The sequence below is a fragment of the Scomber scombrus genome, chromosome 6, assembly GCF_963691925.1.
Source record: "Scomber scombrus chromosome 6, fScoSco1.1, whole genome shotgun sequence".
NCBI lineage: Eukaryota > Metazoa > Chordata > Actinopteri > Scombriformes > Scombridae > Scomber > Scomber scombrus.
This window is the reverse complement of record NC_084975.1, coordinates 10,244,225-10,265,856: the sequence shown is the minus strand read 5'-3', so window position 1 is coordinate 10,265,856 and position 21,632 is coordinate 10,244,225. Positions and strand designations below refer to the sequence as shown.

Here is a 21,632-nt window from a genome sequence, read left to right as displayed (position 1 = left end):
TCTGTGTGGCAGAGGCGGCGTTCAGCACTTTGTGTGCACGGAGAGCGAATAAATGGAGCAAAGACTCTTGAATCCAGATGAGTTGCATTGCAGGGGGACATCCACGGTTCCATGTGCTCGCATGAAAATCCTGGGCACGTTGTAAGAGTGCACTCATCAGATTTCTGTGCATGTAGTCAGCGGCAAATGCAAGTCTTTTCACTCTGTGAGGTAACAGCGGCAGCCGTACTATTTTTAGAAACAATGTTGCGGTAGAGGGATCAATCAAACTGAGGCTATAACAGTGAATCCATGACAATCTGCTGCTCTAAGTGCAGCAATCTTCTGCGATTTCCATCTGCGATTGCCGGGCCATGGGATAGGACGTTGCTTTTTTAAAATACCTATTTTATCTCAGCTGATGATGCTCTCATCTCTCATGCTCTCTAGGAAAGCACACCAGTGGACTGCAAACTTTTGCACCATGGAATCTACACTTTATGGCTGCTATGCTTTAGGGACCTCATGTAGTTTTGTGTCTTTTTGCAGTCTTAGAATTTCAAAGGAACATGGCAGTATGGGATGTGAATGAGAATTATTCAACGATAAAGAGCTACAGCAAGGAGCCTGGGAATCGGGAGGCGCATAGTGTTTTTTGTCAGGTGTAAGCACATTTTTGCCGGCTCTTATGGGAATTAAGCACTCGTCCCGCTGCATGCTCCTCAGGAGAAAGATGGCGGAATCTGAAAGCATGGAGGTAAGTGTAATGAACACCTTGGATTTTCTTCGCTAGAATGCGAGTGCTCAGTTTTTCGGACTCTGTCAGAGCCCTAAATGCGTCCTGCAGCATGTGTGCTACCTTTTAAAAGTTGCATCTCGGACAAATGCTCAGATGCTGACTGTCCGGATAGTGAGACAGCAATCTGGAGTGATAGATTCCCTCTGCAAGGATGTTCAACCCCCCCGACAAAACAGGCGTTTTGTGCAGAGCAGACGCCAGACAAGTCCGTAATTCTTTTTATAAACATCGAACACAGTTGGTTGTATTATATGGTCTCGCCTTTAAACGTGTAGCTCCCAAGGCTGGAGTGTTCTGCAGGGATTTAAATGTGAGGAACAGTGAGATTTCACTTTTGTTAGAAGACATGACAGTGATGGGATATTGCAACAAAGCTCTCTGATCCATCCCTCCTTTACAGCATAAACAGTTGTCCAAAAAACAAACAAAAAAAAGAAAGAAAGATAGAAACAAAAAAACATTCACAGGCAATGTCTTGTAAATAATGTTTAGATGGTCTTTAATCTGTTTTTAATAAGGAATATCTGGTGAGCACTATGAGGTTGAACGGGACACACCGTATTGCTGCTCTCCTTCTTGCGCTGTCCAAGGTACTGCAGCACCTTGCAGACTGAGACTGCAGAAAGTGGAGTGAGCATAGCACACGGTGTTGTAAGGCCCAGTGGTCCTTCAGGGGTATCTGTAATAGAATAAAATAGGGGAAACCCAAGGATGCATGCAGTAGTCACCCCCCCACCCTCCCAAGATATACTTACAGAGCTATTTCCCCAAATGCATAGTATGAGTTAAGTAACCCTGCATGTTATCTTCATCCTGACACATTTCTTAGAATAATTCATCTACACTGGCTCCTTTTTTTCGGCTCTAAATTCCAAAACGGAGCAGCACGAGCCCAATGTTTATCTGGAAGGAATGCTTAAAAGATTAAAACCGCCCTGTGAAGTTGGAGACAGCCTCATGTTGCTTCGCTATACATTATTCATCACAAAAGTTCCCTCAAAGCAAGCTCATTCACAGGAGAATCCCTCCTCAAACTCACAGCATATCAATATGCCTACCTCTTGCAGGCAGCAAGCACCTGATACATTAGAAGAGGATGCTGGGTAGATGGATCTTTTCCTTCCCTTGTTCTCTGCTGTTTTGGAATATTTGTGTTATCAGAGGCGCCTAAGTGCAGTAATGGCAGAGGACTAAAGTGGTTGTGTTTCCTGACTGGTTGAGGGTTTTTATTTTCCATGAAAGGATGAATGAAGAGACTGATTTTCTGTGACTTTATCTAAGTAAAGTTACAGTAGGCCATAAATAAGTATTATTAGTAAAGACACACACTTTACCAACTAATCCACATACTGACATCAGGAGGAACAGTATACAAACAGGGGTCAACTTCAATAGCTAAACAAAGTGACTCTTCATACACACGAGTAGCAAGTGAATGCCCTTCTCAAATGTCAAGCCTCACCTCAATGTAGAGATGAGGATCCAGTCTGAAATAGAACCGCAAATGTGTTTATCTGTCTCAAGGGTGAGTGGCAAGGACGTGCGCACCCTGTATTTCCTGTGTCACAGCATCTCGGTTACACTCTCTGCAGCTGCTCTCCTCTGACCGTACTGCACCCCAAGTCTACTTCAATCTATCTCTTAATGACGGCTCCAAGTGATTTTATTTTTTCTGCATTGCTACTTCTTAGAAAGTGCTCATCTGATTCTGTATTAAACTTGGCATCATTAATCGTGGCCCTTCTGTGGCCCTGTCTTGTAATTATTGACTCTGTGAGTCTTGGCTTGGAGCCAGCTGTTGATCAAATCTTGCTTTCACTGCAGGTTTTTTTCTTTTTTCTCCAGAATATGCCAAGAATTAACCTACAGCCTTCACACCTTAAACTGTACGGATCTGTTAGATGGCCCTAGTTTCAGATGTTTAAAATACAACATTTATTTTTCTTAAAGTACACTATTGAGTAATTGATTACCAAAATGATGAATGTGTTGTGAGAATGTGCTGCACTGTACTAAAGTGATCCCTCTTCAGATCAACATCATGGCTTAGAAAAATTCGACAGTTGGTCTTTGCTTTTTAATTACAAGCCCCTGGCAATGCATGTGATCTTTTTTATATAACAAACAATCAAAATGCTCTGAACTTTATACCAAGCAGAGGTACTGATCATCTCATTTCCCAGAGATTGGATGATGAAAGCGTAATGCTGCTCGGCATTTGTATTTCTTTTTCAAAGACTCCATTGGTAAAGTTGTTTGTGCAGCTCAACTTCAAACTGATTTAAACCAAGAGGAAAGCAGCACTCAAATTTGATCAGTAGTTAACAACTGTTGTTCTAACAGTTGAGCTTTTACAATTTTTTTTATAGTTTTAGTATAAAATGTTACATGACGATGGTGGTATTTCTTTTTATTCATGTTTGGATGTTACAGGTGCAGTTAGAGACCAGCACTAAAAATGGCTCACTGGGCTGCCATGAAATGATCTTTATCAGGGTTTCTGCTTTGCGTCATTGGAGTACACCTGATATTTAACTGACCCGGGTCAGCTTTGGTGTGAATGCGCCATGTTGTGACCAGGCATTTTCACACATCATTTTCCTGGACACTTTGTCCCTGTCCCATTTTAAACCCAGCAGGAAAAGAGAGGGCAAAGATAAATATGATGGCCATTTCAAAGGAATACATACAAGTAAGAGTCGGGGAAAAAAAGAACAGAGGGAGGATAATCGACTTTTTCAAACAAGAAAATCAATGGCACTGACAAAAATCTGACTTTAAGTCCACCGGATCTATCAGCCACAAAGTGATGGCGCTGTAAGTTACAACAGTATGACTTCATCTGTTATTGAGGTTATCCGCCTTATTGACTCTGTCATATGTCAGTCCCATTGGATTAAATGATTTTCACATAGGGGAAGTAGTGTAAGGCTGTAAGCGTAACACTGACATGTTTCGCTTTAAAGCAATATAACTGTCTGAAATTGTAGCATTATCATTTATTAGGGCAAATATTTTTCTGCCAGATGCTTCAGATTCATTTAATGTAGAGACTTTCCTTAAAGCCGTTGTTAAAATCTTAACACTTAAGTTAAAAAAGTGTCTGCTGTCCATCGCCTCAACAATAATGATACAACACCACCTTTTGAAAAGCCAGATGGAGGAGGGGGTAGGGATGGGTTATACATCATTTGTAGCTCTGAAAGATATAATAGCAACATCAAAACATGAAAGGGATTGTTTTAAATCCCAGCTGAAGCAGGTTCCTCAATATGTTGCGAAATGAAGAGGCAATAACAGTAGTGGGAAAGTCTTTAGTCCTAAAATTATAGATAATATGCCTGAAAAAGACCGGCATCAAAAGTCTTTTAATTTTCTATTCTTCTTCCTTTGTTTATTCTTCCAGATAAAATATTAAATGCACTGTTTTAATAAAAATATAATAAATAAAATACCACCTATTTTTGTCCACACTGACAATTATGTATCATTTATTTTTAGAAGCCTGAGAGTTGGAATGAGATTAAACACCAGATTGGCTTACTGGCTCAGTGCTGAGCTGCATGGCTGTCTCACCATGGTTAGACCCTCTCAGTAGGCCTCAGAGGTGATAATTAGGGCATTATGGATGTGCCCTCTGTGCAGAGCAGATCTTTCCTGCTTTCTGCCTTCTGTTGACAGACATGCTGACCTCATGTCAGTGATCCGAGTTTCCTCCAGAGTCAGTGGACTCTCTGGATTCTGTGAACTCACCACACAGCTTCATGGAACAGCAAGCTGACAGATGAGCTGAGAGGCGCGAGAGCAGATCAAAATGTTAAAGGGAATGGGTGATAAGTCGAAGTCAATCACTGTCCATGAAGGCAAACTGCTCCCTCTGATACTGTTGATGCATTTGGTTGAAAGGGAAGGTGTGCTGTCAATCCTGCAAGTTTTCAGGTGTATCAACGAAGATAAATCACTCTATTACTCGAGCTACCAAAAGAAAGCACATTTCTTACTCCAAAGGTAGCTTGACTTAAAAAAAATAAAAAAAAACTCCCAGTGGCCTCAGACTTAATGAGGTGTTTTTCTTCTTTATCGCTCTCTTTCTAGCAACCTCAGCCACAGCCACAGCCTGTCCGTATAATTCCATCCCAGTCGGCACAGCCCACCTCGTTGCCCAAGCCTGTGCCTTCCATCCAGCATGGAACGCGGCCTCCACTCCCGCCACACACGCCACATGCTGCCAGCCTCTCCAGCTGTCCTGGCCGGGGCAAGATGTCCAAGTTCCTTAACCCGGAGGAGATGACCTCAAGAGACTACTACTTCGACTCTTATGCCCACTTTGGTATCCATGAGGTACGCCTGTATGTCCTATGACAGTGAAACAAACAGCTCTATAAAATTCAGAAATGTATTAAAATCAATTGTATTTATTCTAATGCAATTTATTTCACTTTCACGTCAGTCAGCTGGCGTTTGTGCACCTATTAATCATACATTGCTTTATGAAATTGGATGTAATTGGAGCAAGAGATTAAAAGATCTAGCTAATAAATACATAGATAGGTTGGGTGAAAACTATATTTTTGTCACTTCTCCAAAGGTGGTGTAGATGATGTAATTAAAGTGTGAACTTCCTGCTTGATCACTCAGGTGGTTTCTTCATTCACTTCTAAAAGAGTTGCTGTGCCCTTAAATCTCAACAATGGGGTCTGTGGATAAAAATGTGATTATAGTCAAAAGAAGACCCACAAAGGTGAACAAAATGAACAAAATCAGGCAAACACAACACAGACATGCAGAGTTTTCCATCTGGAAAAGGCCACACTAACAGTTACCTTGATTTTCAGCTGACATTGGCCTTTTTCCTTTTGCCTCTTTTCCCTCTATTTATACCCAGTGTTCAGGTACAGTTGTTAAATAATGTTGATGTGTGACCTTTTTTCTTTGAACTGAACCTCCGTGATAGCTCATCCTCCTGCTCTGGGCTGGCCCAACAACCTCTAACTAATAAATGCTTTATGTCAGAGACGGTTAGGGCCATGGTTGGGGTTATGGTCAGCCAATCCCATTAAAGGACATAAGAAGTTTCAGGCAGATGACTTTGTGTAAGCTCTACTTGAAGGGAAACTGCAGCGGACAACTTTGATTAAGTTCAAAACCGATTAAACTTTTTCCATTCTTAATAAAGAGTCAGACCTTATTCAGCATATTAAATAACATATCTTTCCTTCTTTATGGATGTTGTATTTCTACTATTCAGAACTACATTTGAATATTTTGGCATGCTTAGCCATTCCCCCGGAGATCAGCTCTATTCTGAAGAGAGGAAGAAAAAAAAACCCCAGCACGTTCTGGGTGTGACCTGTGAAATTAATTTTTCATATTTTCAGAATGTAGGTCAGGTGTGGTTTTGTCGGTTCTGAATATTTTTTTCTCACTCACACATCCACGCACACAATGAAGGAGACAGGGAAGAGATGCAGACAGGTTGATCCTGCAGGCTCAAGGGGTGTATTGAGAAACACCCAACTATGGATTTGAATGTAAAACCATATGCCCAAGAGGAAATAGAGTAAGATTAGGTGAGGGCTGTGTGCTATTTATCACTGCTCTGTTGCAGATATCGTAGCAAATCCAGACCCCCAATGGCCAGCTTTAAGTCCTAGAAAAAAAAAGTCACTTTCTCAGGGGTAAGGTTTGTCAACATCTTCCTGATATTATTTGTCATATGCTTAAAACCAGGAGATGCTGAAGGACGAAGTGAGGACGCTCACCTACAGGAACTCCATGTACCACAATAAGCACGTGTTTAAGGACAAAATAGTGTTGGACGTCGGGAGCGGGACTGGGATCTTGTCCATGTTTGCGGCCAAAGCGGGGGCAAAGCATGTGTACGGGGTAAGACGTGTTTCCTTTCAGTGGCGCATTATCACACAGAACCATCAGGATCTAATCACTACCGGGCTCAGCCTGACATCCTGCTCACACTGTGTGCATGTACTCTATTTGTATGACTGCGTCTCTGTGTATCTGTACGTACATTTTAACCATTTTCCCCAGACTCCCTTTAATCTTCAAGGAATATCTTGTCTGACAGGTGATAAAAGTGTGTGGCCTCTCAAGCAGATTGACAGGCTGAGCCGTTTTGATTTGAGAGCTCTGTCTTATCGTGTACTGGAGGAGAGGTAATTGCTAGTCAGGGCATGTCTGAGGATACATGCTGGATGCACACCACTAGCCTGGGATAACCACGTGGAACTTATTTCTGTGCGGTGGCTCCAGATAGCATATATTTGCTTCAGGGGAGAAATTATTAACTTGGAATTGCCAAGAGAATTGTCCTAAGCTACTCGTTGACATTATGCGTTTTTGTGTGTGTGCCTGTGTGATTTCGCCTCACTTCTCGTATTTGTTTGCCTTTTGTCCTCTGCTGTCTCATGCAGATCGTCTCTGTCACTGTCTTTACCATCCTCACGTTCCATACGTTGAAGGTTGTGCTTTATCTCATTTTTGTATTAATGTACTGCTTCCCCTCTGGCACAGTTCTTTCTGTTCCCACATAAATGGGACTAAGACTTCAGGGATTTAGTTCACCTTTGACTCAGATGCTCTTAGAGTGAGCTCTGCACCAAAGCCCCATTCCTTTATCATAACTAAACCCAATAAAGCGCCATGTGAATGATGGGCTTGTGAGGTGGAAGGAATGGGATGTGGGCCAGCAACAACATTACTCTATCACATGGACGTCATTAAAGAGGGAAAAGTGATAACCTTGATTCAGGATCCACAGAGTACCAATAAAATGCTTTTTGGTGCTAAATTCCATATGTGTCAGAGCCTTGTAAAACTGATACATTAAGCCCACATTTAAAGCCCCACATTCATACGTCATTAAATGATTAACATAAAACTTTAATTAGTGTTTATTATAATCTGGAGAGTAAGAGCTGTTTAATAAAATGCAACAGCTAATATTTACATAGAGCATGTTTTCATCAGAGTAAGAACAGGCAGTGGTTGTGTAGACATTTGAAATGTCTGTGCCCAGCTAATAGTTGTCTGATAGGACGGAAAGGTTCTGGCTGTTGTTTATGTGTAGCCAATTTCAGGGTGGAGGTCCAAACATAATTTGCATTCACACAATGCCAAATATTCAAGATTTGTGGTGCAAATAGCTTTTTTATGCTTTGCAGTTTTCATTTTTAGTAGCGTAGCCAGTTCGACCGGCATGCACCAGACAGCAGGGACATTTCAATATATAGACTGCACTCACTGCAGTTGATTAAAGACTAGAATTTCCACCCCATGTGTGAATGGTTGTGTAAATTCCTTTACATCAGTGGAATTAGAGCAGTGAGCACACTGACAAAAAGGCAGAAAGGGTAGATGAAGAAATATGAAATATGAATGGATGAGATGGACTTTAATGTTACATGCTCATCAGAATGAAATCAGTGGGCATTTAGAAAAGATATCTTAGTTAGAGAAAGATCACTTTTTAGAATGAATCAATGTATTTTGTTTGATTTTTTTTTTTTAAAGAAAACAAATACATTTTTTAATCTCTTCATGGCTTGCTTCTTTGGTACACTTGAATATTTTTGACAGATTTAATTTTTTAAAAATTGTCAGTGTTATCATGGACATAAAGAATGACTGGTTGCAAACATGAAAGCAAAATACACTAAATTATTGGTGTATTTTGTTACATAATTGTTACTTTACTATTATCAGACTTGTAAACATAGCTCACATTAACATCCAAGTTGTAATCACGACCAGGAAACAGATTTTTCTGAAAGCTTTAATATATATTGGCGTTTAATTATATGTAATATGGGAGGTTCACCTCTCCAAAGTCCATCGATCAAAGTTATATCGTTATCTGTATAGTTTCAGTCACAGTGTTTGTGTTTGGTAGGGATGTATAATTTCCTGTAATGACTATCTCAAACACTGTGAAAATCATAAAATTGGATTTCTTGAAGAGATGACGATTATGTAACATGTTGAAATATTGAATTTATGGCTGAGACTCAATAAAAAAAAGTTTTACAGGTATCTCTCTCAGATAGCTATATCTATAGCTATAAAAAGCTCTTAGCTTTAAATTTTTATAAACCAACTGAAACTTAAGTAAAAGTGAAACCCTGACAGAGGATAGTTGTTTCAAACTTATGACTCAGGTGCCTTGATACCTGGGTGAAATTTGAAACTTGCTTTGTCTCTAGAGAGAAGGACTAGCAGGAGACCATAGGGATGACTACAGTGACAGTGACTCTTCCTGACACCAGTGAGAGGTGAAAGAAGCACTGTGTAAGGGGGTGTTGACTCTCAATGTGCCTCGAGGCTTTGGTACTCCCTCTGAAGAGAGACTTAGACGGACACATGGGTAATGGCTGTCTCCTCACATAGAGATTCACAAAGAGATGAGAGATCATTGCCAATTAGAGGCCTGGCATTGGCAGATTCTAATGGCACAGCAATATACACATGCACGCGTATGCCTGCAAGTGTAAATATACGCCTGTTGCTGCATTACTGTAGGTGTTTGATTCAAGCTGGTTTTTAATGGGCAGACAGAAGGCTGTGGGCATCACCAGCAGCCTCCTGACCGTTCCTCTACTAATAGGCAGCAGAGAGAAGGGCTGCTCAAGGGGGGCAGTGCTAATGTTATGTCCATGTGGGCCTCAGCTAGAAATCACAGGCCAGAGTTTTATTTCAGTATGCGTGTTATACTGGGTTGCAACAATAAAAGAGAAATATCCAAGATGATATCTGTCAATTGAGCAATGTCACAGTTGGTGTGCTACTTATAGAGCATGTCAAGCCAGTTTCTGCCCCTAAAATAAAAGCAAAATAGACCTCATTCTTCCACGAGAGTCCAAGGCACACCTGAGTGCTTCTATTTTCCAGCCCACTCTCTCCATAAGGGTCCCAGCCTGGCTTTGCCTTTTTTACGATCCAGATCACCTACAGTTCATCCATTCAAGAGTCGTCTGCTTGATGGCGACCAGATGGATCTCATGCTGCACGAATAAGTCTGCACACCTCCGACAGACCCGGTCCTTGGAATGGTGGAACACAGTGTACACACTGAGCTGAAAATCTATACTCCCAGACTCCCTGATGTAAGAGTCTGGTATTGACAAATGACTCCTGCTGAATTATGTCCTTATTTTGTTTGAGAGCTGCTTACTAGAAGTGTCCAGAGTTTCTTTTGATGAATGAAAAAGCTTTATAACTGCATGTTGTAACTCTGTTATTGCTGGCACCCCCATACATCAGCAAGAAGACCTGCAGTGGTAGGTAGGAAGGAATAGCAAAATATGTCAAGCAAGGGAGCTCAGAAGAAGAGAGGGTATTGAGGATTCATGGAAGCTCCTTAGGGAAATGATTGCAGGTTTTGCAGGAGAGGCTGAGGAAAGCAGGGAGATAAAGAGAAAAGCGTGGTGAAGAAAATTTAAAAGAATCTGAAATGACAAAAGAGTAATGAAAGTAGAAGTTCAAGGTCCAGTCGGGCTAAATGGCTGGTTGCGGTTGATCAATGACTAATCTCCACCATAATTACTTAAAGTAAGATGCTCTGGCAGTGTGTAAGTGGAAGCTCTTTTGTGTAAAGACATAATCTGGCAACAGCAAGTCAACAGCTAATACTCTTCGAGTTTTCTAACCAGGTGCAAACCTACAGTGTTTCAATCAGGACTGGAATGAAAGCCATTCAATAAAAGAAAAGAAACAATAAAAATGACCTTGTTTTCTATCACAAACAGCACCCTATGAGTGGCTGCAGTATTGGACAGACATGTTTTTGCAGAAGCAGTGATTAAAAAATGAAATCTAGACTAGCTGCTGCAACCACAGCTAGTCATTATAAATGTTTAATATACATACTGACGACAACTAATCATGAGTAGACATCAAATGTCAATGTAAGTTAGTTTTGCAGCTGGACTCCTGTGTGTTATTTATTATACAAGTACTAGTAATAAAAACTACCTGAGACATATTTCTTCCAATCAATCATCAGTGCAGCAATAAAATTTAAAGTGTTCTCAGTCTACATTATAGGCAAACCGAGGACATGTCATTATAAGTGCAGTAGACATCCCATTAAAGTATAACAGTAATTGATCTATGGTCAGCTGATCTTTCTTTTTTCTCTCCACCAGATTGAATGTTCCAGTATATCAGAGTACTCAGAGAGGATCATCAAGTCCAACCACCTCCACAGTGGTAAGAACTGAAAGTGTTTCCTTTCCCTCCATTCTGATGACAATGCACTTTATTCTGAGTAGAAGACAGTGGAAACTTGGTTATGGTAATGATATAGTAATTTTATATAGTAAATGAAGAGGAAGGAAGAAAGGATTGCAGATATTAACATGAGGAAATGAAGAAGAGGGGTGCTCATCTGTATCCCACTGTTTGGATTTTAAATGATTGTTGGTTGATTTTTGAATCTGTATTTATAGTTTAATACTGCGCTGGATGGGCTCATTTGTATTCACTTGTACATATTTCCATATGATATAACTTCAAAGCATGTTTTTTATTACCATAATACCCCTGCAACTTTCAACATGAATTTACTGATTTTGAATCTGCCAAATAATCGCTCCATAAACCACCCTGTCAGCAAATGTACCATATACCCTCATGAATATCAAGTATGCAACAGTAATTGGAAGAAGAGTTAACACTATATTCATTTTTGGCGCAAGAAGGACAGTGAATAAGCAGAAAGCAATCACCAGTTGGAGTAAGAAGGTTCACATGTCATTCAGACAGACACTTTGTATTCACCAGGGAAACTCTTCAATAACTACTCGCCAAGGCAGAACAAACAAAGCTGAAGTCAGCTAATCTCAAGCAGGGCAAAGATCCAGTTCTACTCTGTAAACCCAAGCTGGGCTGCTGATTTCCATATGAACAACACGGCTGCCATACTAGCACATACTGTACCAACTTTTCTTTCTTTCTTTCTTTCTTTAGGACTATCTAAAGACAATTTTTTATGTGGTGAAAAATCTAGCATTGCTTATGACTGAAAAGATATGTCATGTGTTTCAGTGATCACCATCTTCAGAGGTAAGGTGGAGGAGGTGGAACTTCCTGTAGAGAAGGTTGATATCATCATATCGGAGTGGATGGGCTACTGCCTCTTCTATGAATCAATGCTCAACACTGTCATCTTTGCCAGGGACAAGTGGCTGGTATGCTGTGTGAGATGTGTGTGTGTGTGTGTGTGTGTGTGTGTGTGTGTGTGTGTGTGTGTGTACACAATATTGTATGTGAGCGTGTCCTGCAATAACACCAGTTACTAAAGCTACCTGGGATAAACTAAGCCACAAATGCCAGGATTTATTGCATTAACAGAAAAACAAACAATTTAAATTGGAAAGCATTGTGGCATTAATAGATTTTTAATGTTTAATGAAAATATTGTATTATGTATTGTTTTATTTCGTCTACCAGTTGTACATGATGAACAGAGTTCGTGCTCCATCTGTCTGCACACAGAGGGGACAATAATTCCTCAATAATTTAAACTTGTACTTGGCTGAGAAATGAAATGTCACAAATGCTGTAATGTAGGCATTTTATAATGTGTTCAGAATTAACTGCTGAGTTATTCCCTCACCTCATTTATCAAACAGAAACCCGGTGGATTAATGTTTCCTGACCGCGCCTCTCTGTATGTGGTGGCCATAGAAGACAGGCAGTATAAAGACTTCAAAATACATTGTAAGTTCAGTGTAAGAGTGTGTATGTAATGTCAGGCCGGGTGTTTGTATTACCTGAACCTGGATTTTGAAATGTTACCACCAGGTGTACTCAAAGTAGCTGTATTTTGACCCTTGGGCAGCTATAACCAGGATTATGTCTCTATACTGGAAATGAACAGTGCATGCAAAGCTGTCCACAACCCCACATTGCACTCACACAAATGTGGTTACATTCACACAGAACCTTTTCAGCACTGGAAATGATTTTGAACTTTTCCTCAGGCAAAACACTGGAGGCGATTATTGATATTACAAGTCAACAAGCCTCTCTGTCTCTGTATCATCCCAATCTAAGCCCGCAAGGAGGGCTGTGGGCAATGTTAAGGCGGTGCAGTACCCAGATGACAACAGGCACAGAGGCAGAGCAATAAACCATAGGCCTCCTACTCACACTCCGCCATACATCTGGGAAATTATACAAGTACACTGCACAAGATAATATCTCCAGAAAGTCATATCACAGTACTTCCCTGCATTGTAAAGCCTGGATACACTTTAGTCTGCCATTATTCTGTTACTGTGAACTGTACACATGGCGAGACTGAGGTGAGTGCTGAGACAAGTGGGCATACTATACTGACCACAACCTTCTCTCTGCGGGCCTGAGTTAGAAGTGGCTTTCTGAAGCACTCCAGTATTTTGAGAGCATCCTGTGGTCATTAGTGCTATTCTGGCGTGCACACTGCCTTAGTTAAGTGAGTGGCAAGAAATGCAAATACAGTACGTTACAAAGTCCCCGGGGGTGTGTGACCTGTTCATTATCACCAGTTCTCTGGCGCACTCAAGTAGTTCATTCCTTTTGGGTCATGATGGAGATGTTTGCTCACACTTTCAGATATCTTAAGGAGCTTAATGAATAATGTATTGGATGATTTAACCTAAGCAGCAAGGATTTCCAAGGACGGACTTGCGTTCAAGGAGGCTTATATTTACAAATCATCCTAGAACACAATATGACTTTCATCTGTCAAAATGAGAATTGTTGTTCAAAATCACAGGAGGTCTGACTCTGCTGTAGTACATCAGATTATTCTGGGAAGATCTGTGATAAACCCCCCCCCCCGTGTGTTATATTGTTGTTTAACCGCAGACCAACTGTTTACATCTCCTTTATCTTTCAACACCCACAAAATTGAACAAAAACTTGGAAAGAAGAAATATATTTAATATGTTTGCAGTTTAAGGACCAACTGAATATGGTAAATTAATGATACTGTATTCACAGGGTGGGAGAATGTGTATGGCTTTGACATGACCTGTATCCGCAATGTGGCCATGAAGGAACCACTGGTGGATATCGTGGACTCCAAACAGGTGGTGACCAACTCCTGCCTGGTCAAGGTTCGTAAAATGCTGACGATATTATCGCTGATGGTCAGTTTATCATAAAATCTGATAAATTGCCAGCTATTGACTTAATGGAGTGCATAGAGTTTACAGTGGTGTATTCAATATTTTATTTTCACAATGTCACACAATACTGGCCTTCATCACCCTTGTAGCAATTTGTAGGAAGCAGGTGTTTTTCTATCAGTAGCTTTGATGACCATAAACTGATGCAGCAGCAACATCCTATCATGAGATTATCACAGCTATGGTTCAAAGTCCATTCTTGAAAACAGCAATCGACTAAAGAATCTCACAACAAGGTCCATTTAGTAACATTTGAAGCTCGCTATCATATCACATGATCAGCAGATTGAGTTGGCTCAGTTACCACAGAAAAGAAGTGGTAGAATGTAGGATGTTTAAATCTCCAATTTTTTCCCTCAGGACTCCAAGCACTTCAAATGCCTCAAATTCAATTTTTGATCTTGAAATCAGCAGTTGACAAAAGAAACTCATCACCACATCCATTTGGTAGCTGTTGGAGCTTTCTATCATATCATATGACCTTCATCAGCAGACTGAGTTTTCTCCGTTTATCAAATATGTCAACTTTATATTTATATAGTGTGTTATAGTTACAGTTTATGGTCCATTTAGTAGATGTTGGAGTTTGCTATCATATCACATGTTTAGCAGATCGAGTTTGCTCAGTATACTGTATATACTGTGTATGTATAGAGCAATTACAACTACTCATTGACATTGATTAATTGAATCAGCTGTGTGGATTAAACTGATAAGGCTGCTGTGCCATGCATGACAATAGCAGCCTGTCTAGTCTTCCTGACTGTGCTCCTCGTCAAGAGCCTTTTGGAGCCATGTGGCCTTTTTCTTGCTGCCATTGATTAGACACCCCCTCCCATCTCACATCTGTGTGATCATACCTTGATTGGACTTCCTTCATGCCTCTGATTGTCATGGAACTTTTTTTTGTTTTGTTTTCTTTCAGACAGTATTTCATTTTAAATGCTGTGAGATATTAACATTTTCCATGAAGCTGATGAGAATGCAGCCCGTCTTTGGATCTTGTGGAGAGAAAAATCCCCCTTGCAACAATGATACCCCGTTGACAAGCTTTATTGTCTTTAAATGGATTACTGAATGACCTCATTAAAGTTGTACAGGCGAGGAGTCGCACACATAAGACCTCGTGATATTAAGCTGCTGCTTGAAACTTTGGTAAGAATACTTAGTGAGGATCAGTACAAGTATAGTCCTTGAGAAAACAATTATTTTAATATTTCCAACCTGTCTGAAAGTGCTCTTAAAATGTTTTATTTGGCCTTTAGTGCCTTGAAATGTGACTTTGAGAACTTTATTCTGCCATGCCAGAGTAAATATCTGGTAAATGTGTAGGCAGCGGGGCGAATCTGACATTAATATTGCATTGTTTTTATTGCCAGCAAACATAAGGCTCATACCCCCACAGCAAATGTGACATCTGGCAGCAAAGCCAGAAAGCTAGTAGTGAATATCTATTAACACGGATGGTACATGAAACAAGATTATCACACCTCCTGCCCACATGTTTACCCTGCAGCGTGCTGTAGGTTTCAGGTGAGCTGCAGTCCCCGCTGTTACTCAACAATCAAAGCTAACATGATATGTTGGCGCAGAGCTGTTCACATGGCAGTAAACAAGTATCTGGAACAACACGTTCTTTTCCAAACATGGCCTCGCTGGATGATATGGTATTCGATACCCTGTTAAACTGACTCGAACCAGGAAACATTTTGTTTCGTTCATTTCGTTTCGGTTTGGCCTCCTAGCACCATGCATGAAAAACACCTGGAGCCTGACAATAGTTAAAGCTCCCAGATGACCCCCAGCCCCCCTCTCCTCGTCATACTGACACAAGGGTTCCTGGCCTCATTCTCAATTATTATTAGGATTGTGGCATAGTCTCAAAAGGGGTGGACACTATAGTGTTCTGGTCTCCTTTGTATGTGAAGTCACAAAAAGTCTGGATTTGTTTATGTCATGTAAAGTGGAGCATATAGATACAAATGCAAAAGACCGAAGGCAGGGCTTCAGGAAAGGACAAAGACAGAAGAAAAAGCCAAGACTGAAATACAAATCAAACTGATCAAACAATAGGTAACAGGTGGCACAACACAAGGGCAGGATGGGAGCTGATTGGTTAGGGAAGACACAAGGAGCAGCCTTGGGCTAATGAGGAAAATGCAGAGCAGGTGTGATGAGGAGCACACAAGGAAAACAGAGCAAACAAAACAAACTTACAAAACCCAAATAAAAGTAAGAAAAACCAAATGACTAAACACACACTTGGATCCAAAAGAATACAGAGTCCAAATACATGAGGCCATGATGTTTCGTTTCATTATTTTTAGATCATTGGTAGATTGTTAGATCCTTAATCGTTGGTTAGACTAAATAATGGTCTAGTTGATGTTAGAATAGAATTAAATGCAACTTAAAGAAGTGGTCTGAGATACTGGGAAATTAGCTTATTCACTTTTTTGCCAAAGTTGAGTGCTTGTATGGTAAATATGGAGCCACCTGTTAAATGGACTGGAAACAGCTAGCTTGGCTCTGTCCAAATGTAACACAATTTGCCCACCAGCACCTCTAAAGCTCTCTAATTGACACATTTGTTTGTTTAATCTGCAACATGATGTCTTCACGCTTTGGTCCTGTGTGGATTTCAATTTTCAGTTTTAGCTAAGCTAACCAGCTGCTGGCTGTAGTTCCACATTTAATGGACAGAAATCAGACAGAAATATATATATATATATATATATATATATATATATATATATATATATATATATATATATATATATATATATATATATATATATATATATATATATATAGAGAGAGAGAGTAATATGACCAATGACTTGCGGTGTAGGAGTTTTGTTTATGTGGTCCAGATATTTGAGAGGCATGCATCTCCCTTGCCTCTAACAGGAGGTGGACATCTACACGGTAAAGACTGAGGACCTCTCATTCACCTCATCGTTCTGCCTGCAGATCCAGAGGAATGACTACATTCATGCACTGGTCACTTACTTTAACATTGAGTTCACCAAGTGTCACAAGAAGACCGGTTTCTCCACTGGTAAGATGTTTCATACTTCTGTATACAGCAATATAGGGAGCTATGTGTAGGTGTAGGTATATGTATGTAGCTTTGAAGAATTAGATCTATGCTATATTTATTTTAGTTATGGTAATATTGTTTTTTTTTAAAGGATTACATAGAGATGTGACTAAAGCTTCAGCAACTGAACAGTGCCCCCCAGAGGCCAGATTCAGTATCTACTTGTACAACAGAGTTGATGCTTTACTGACCTTGAAGGTGCTTATGGTTCCATATACTCATAAAATGTCCTCCTTTAATGTCTTCAGTGAGCCAAGTACTGATAGAATAGTTGATGTTAAAGAAAGCAGCCCCTCTCTTCCTCAGCAATGGAACAAGGGGAAGCGATGGAGTGAACTGAACAGCCTTTATAACCAATAATACATTTCCTCTGTTTGAGAGGATAAAAGCACAGATATCAGAACAACTGAACAGAACAAGTGCTTAAAAGGACTGAACAAGAATTTAGTTGAGAGAAATTAGCAAGAAAAACATGTGCCTAACCATTAATTTTCTTGAGAAACACTCCTATTTATGATATGGAATTCAGGCAGATGTTTCTGTAAAAAAAACTTTTGGCCTTTAGTCTGTCGAGTGTAACAAGTAAACTGTTAATGATATTAGGTTTACATTGCAAATTCAATTACATTTTTTGGCAGCCTTCCTTGCCAAAAAAACATCTTGAGTGTCCAAAATCAGGTTTCAGTAAATTATGGGACACTGGCAGCCAGCACTTAACAGTATACACTACTGAAAGGGGTGGAAAGAAACAAGGGAGTAAAGACAAACTGCACTTGGAACTGTATTTGACTTCATTTGGCAGAAGAAACCAGCCAGAATCAAACGTTAATGTGGGAGCTAGTATTGCCAGCCAGGTATCTGTAATCGGTTGCAGGGCAGCCTCACTACGGCACCCTCACTACGGCACCCGCAGTACTATTTTAGCTGAACTAAAACGGGAGTAACATCCATATGTCAAAACATCTCAGGTTATACAATAGTCCATTTCTCAAGCTCATTGTGTGTCATGCCCATGACTAACCTTAGTAGTTGCTTTGCGAAGATTTGAAAGCTAAGAAGTCTAGCAGGCTCTTGGCAGGTCATGGGGGAAGTTTTGTGTGTGTACTCACTCTGCCATCCTTCCATATGGTGCTTAGACGTACCTCTAATTATAGATCAAAGGCCATTTTCTGGCGAGTTGTGTCATGAGGCTTTAACCATGGATCACTGCAGTGGATGTCATTGTACGTTAGACCACTTCAGATCAGGCTGATGATCATGATCTGAATTTTTTTTTTTTTTTTGAAGTTATGCTGTGTCAGACTTGGTGTGTGACTGACCTCTAGTTGTGATTGAGTGGAAGACATCTTACTCAGAGAAAACAAGACAAACCCAGGATTTATGACTGTAAAGGTTTGTTTGTGCAATAGATCTGAATAAATATGTGCAACAATCAATCATCTTTAATTCATTAAAATCTTTGCATAATCAGGACCTTTAATCTCCTCCATATAAAAATGATTTGCTAACTCAAGCTTTTTTTGCCCACTCCAACTCTCTTCATTTCCCATTCTATGGATTTTTTGTAATTTTGTCTGTTTTCCAATTTCAGACCTGAAGGCCTACCTAAACTTTAAGACTCACATCTAAACTTACACATACACAGCCAAAGAGTGCCATTGATTCCCCATACAGTCCTGAAGGACAGTTATATCAGACACATGCACACTCTCAGCCGATGAAAAAAGGGCAAGCAGGGGTCAAAGATTAGAATTCATGCTTGTCAGTAAAAATGCCATCTCATTTAGGGAATTAGCATAAGAAACACAGCACGCTTGTCAGTGTCTCTTCTGAACTATGCCCAAAAAACTACCACCAGGCCTGTGCTGCCGCCGTGCTGATTGGCAGGCCCTTTTATCTATGGACTCAAAGAGCTCGTCTATAAAGGCGGAATTACCAAGTTGCCCCAGGACAGCTGGCAGAAATTCGATTTAAGTGCAGCTGACCTTTTGTATCTCGGCCAGGCGATCAGTAACGGCCAGGGCACTGGGGAATGCATTGCTCACATATATTTTTGGGCTGGGGTGTTCGATTTTAACCGTCTATTTCCATGCAAGCAAACAGGAAACACACACACTTTACTGCACTTAAGGCAGCACAATAGATACAAAGTGAAACGGTGTTGAAAGATGATTGTTGTGAGCAAAAGTGGAGAGGTCAGGAATGCAGTCACGCATTTGTGACCTTTAATTTTAGAGCTGTCATCTTGGACTCAAGAGGGAAAGACAGAATCAGTTCCCTGCCTCTGCTCTTTCTCTGTGCATGTTGTGCTTTTGTCCTCCTGACATGCACATTGGGTGGACAGGAGATTGTAGGTATCAGCATGAGACCATGATGGACTGACAACCTCTACAGGGTGTCTCTCCGCCTTCTGCTCAGTGCATATTTTGGCATATACAGCAGATCTTTGGCAGCACTCAAGAGGATTAACTGGGTAACGAAATGAATGAATGCATAATTTACAAGGACTTTTGCCTTGTGCATGAAACACTACGACTTCGGTCTGTTGCCAAAGTAAAAAGCTCAGCTTAACATTTGTGTTTTGCTGATATTGGTTTCACTTCTTCATAAGTAAAAATTATGATAATTATTGAAAAAAATAACCAAATTTCCCTGCTTTTAAATGTGTTTTTCTGCTGACGTTATGAAGACATGATTTGTAAAGTATTGAAGCATAACCTTTCCCACAAACTGGGCTCCAACAAACATTCAATGCAATTGACAACATACAGAAATGACCATAAAGCATTGTTATTATAAGGAAATACAATAAGGAAGTAGTTAATCTTAATATGTTATATGGGCTACGCAAGAACTATATATTATATATATTGTTAAGCTGTTAAATATGGTAGGACCTCAAACAGAACAGAATTAGGGTCAAAAGATTTAAATGACTGTTTTCTGTGTGTAAAGTGCCTGTGTGTGCTTGTTCCAGCTCCTGATGCTCCATACACCCACTGGAAGCAGACAGTGTTTTACCTGGAGGACTATTTGACAGTGCGAAGAGGAGAGGAGATCACTGGCAGCATTGCTATGAAGCCCAATGAGAAAAACATTGTGAGTACTGCACAATCTAATGTTTACTGTCTGAGTAGGTGATATGGTACATGTAAAGATAGATATAAAATCTGAATAAATACATGGTTATTAAGTGTTCTCTTGTCTATATATCCAAGCTAAGATGTGACTCATTTCCTGTGCTCCCTGCCCACGGCAGATTGTTTTTTCCTCAGTGTTGGGTAGCGGTCAAGCATACAGCAGCACTGCAGTGACTTCCAGACAAATAATAGATTTTATTGTTGACCTTGTCAGTGTCCTCTCCTCCCCTTTGGGAAGGAAACGGCTTCTCTTGTTGTTTGACACAAACAGTCTGTGCTTATTTAACACTATGTCCTGCTGTCATGGCAAAATTGAAAATCTGATCTGAGAGTACCCTCTTGTCTTTTTTTCTCACTCACATTCTGCCACATATTTGCTCAGTGGCTGTCTCGCAGTCTTGTTTATCTGGCTTCTCTCTGAAAAAACAATCTGTCTTCTCTTTTTCTGTCAAACTGCAGCGTGACTTGGACTTTACCTTCGAGCTGGATTTCAAAGGACAGTTGTGTGAAGCAGCCATATCCCACGACTACAAGATGCGTTAAGTTTGAGCAGGGACCTTAGTGCCCCTACTGAGTACAACACCTAAGCACCAGAAGGAGACAGAGACTTCCTTTAATCCACACACAGTGTGATACAATGGGGGCAAAGAGTGAGAGGGAACACCAGGGTAGAACCCAGGCAGAGTTGGCCCCATTGACAATATCACTATTGTCACCGCAGTTTCTCATGAAGACAGAAAGTTATTGATGCTGACTGTTAAACAACTTTGAATGTAACACAAAATGAGGTCAGGAATATTTTCTAGTCTTGATGAGTGATACTGATTATTGATGTATGTATATGTGAGATGGAGTGATGTACCTGTGTGTTTCGTTCAGTATTTGTTTACCACCATAAACTTGGACCTCATGGAGGGATAGAGAGGCATTTTTAAAATACAGTAGAGCTCATAAACAAAGTGCTGTATTTTCCACATTCTGTCAAAGCTGTAGGTAGAAAATAAATTTAATAGTTATGTCACTTTATGTACTGTAGGGAATGGTTATCAGAGAAAACAATTACGTTTATAGCTGTATGAGTTTAGTATCAATCAGCAATGTTAGAAAACTAAAAGGAACTGAACACCACAGCCAAGGAAAAAGCTGCGTAGGTGCGTACAGTGTATGTGTAATGTGAAAGGTAACGTGTGTTTGAATAGTTGCTGTGCTAGTAGCTTGTGTAATAGAAGGTGTCACACTGTTGCACAGTTTGGACTAACAATGTGCCCTGTGTTGTCAGAGAGGTGACGTTGACATGCCAATAACATACCTTCCTCCATCCTCAATGCCTTGACAAGTGCCGAAGTGTACTTGGTTCTTTTTCTGCACTGCTGCATTTAACTTTTTTTTTCTCTATATATAGACACTAGCCACTCTCATTT

At 40.3% G+C, this 21,632-nt stretch overlaps 1 protein-coding gene across 3 annotated transcripts; it reads left to right on the top strand.

Annotated features, from left to right (window-relative positions):
- Positions 1-667: 667 nt before the first annotated feature.
- Positions 668-20,754, top strand: LOC133981620 (protein arginine N-methyltransferase 8-B). Of its 3 annotated transcripts, none has more exons than XM_062420405.1 (10): positions 668-736; positions 4,889-5,119; positions 6,509-6,664; positions 10,939-11,002; positions 11,840-11,982; positions 12,427-12,514; positions 13,781-13,896; positions 16,879-17,029; positions 20,049-20,170; positions 20,671-20,754. In XM_062420405.1, the coding sequence occupies exons 1-10, from the start codon at positions 668-670 to the stop codon at positions 20,752-20,754; spliced, it is 1,224 nt and encodes a 407-aa protein (XP_062276389.1). The 3 variants fall into 3 exon arrangements, with proteins under 3 accessions (XP_062276389.1, XP_062276388.1, XP_062276386.1); XM_062420404.1 differs by having other exon boundaries at positions 4,883-5,119; XM_062420402.1 differs by having other exon boundaries at positions 4,874-5,119.
- The last annotated feature ends 878 nt before the right edge of the window (positions 20,755-21,632 follow it).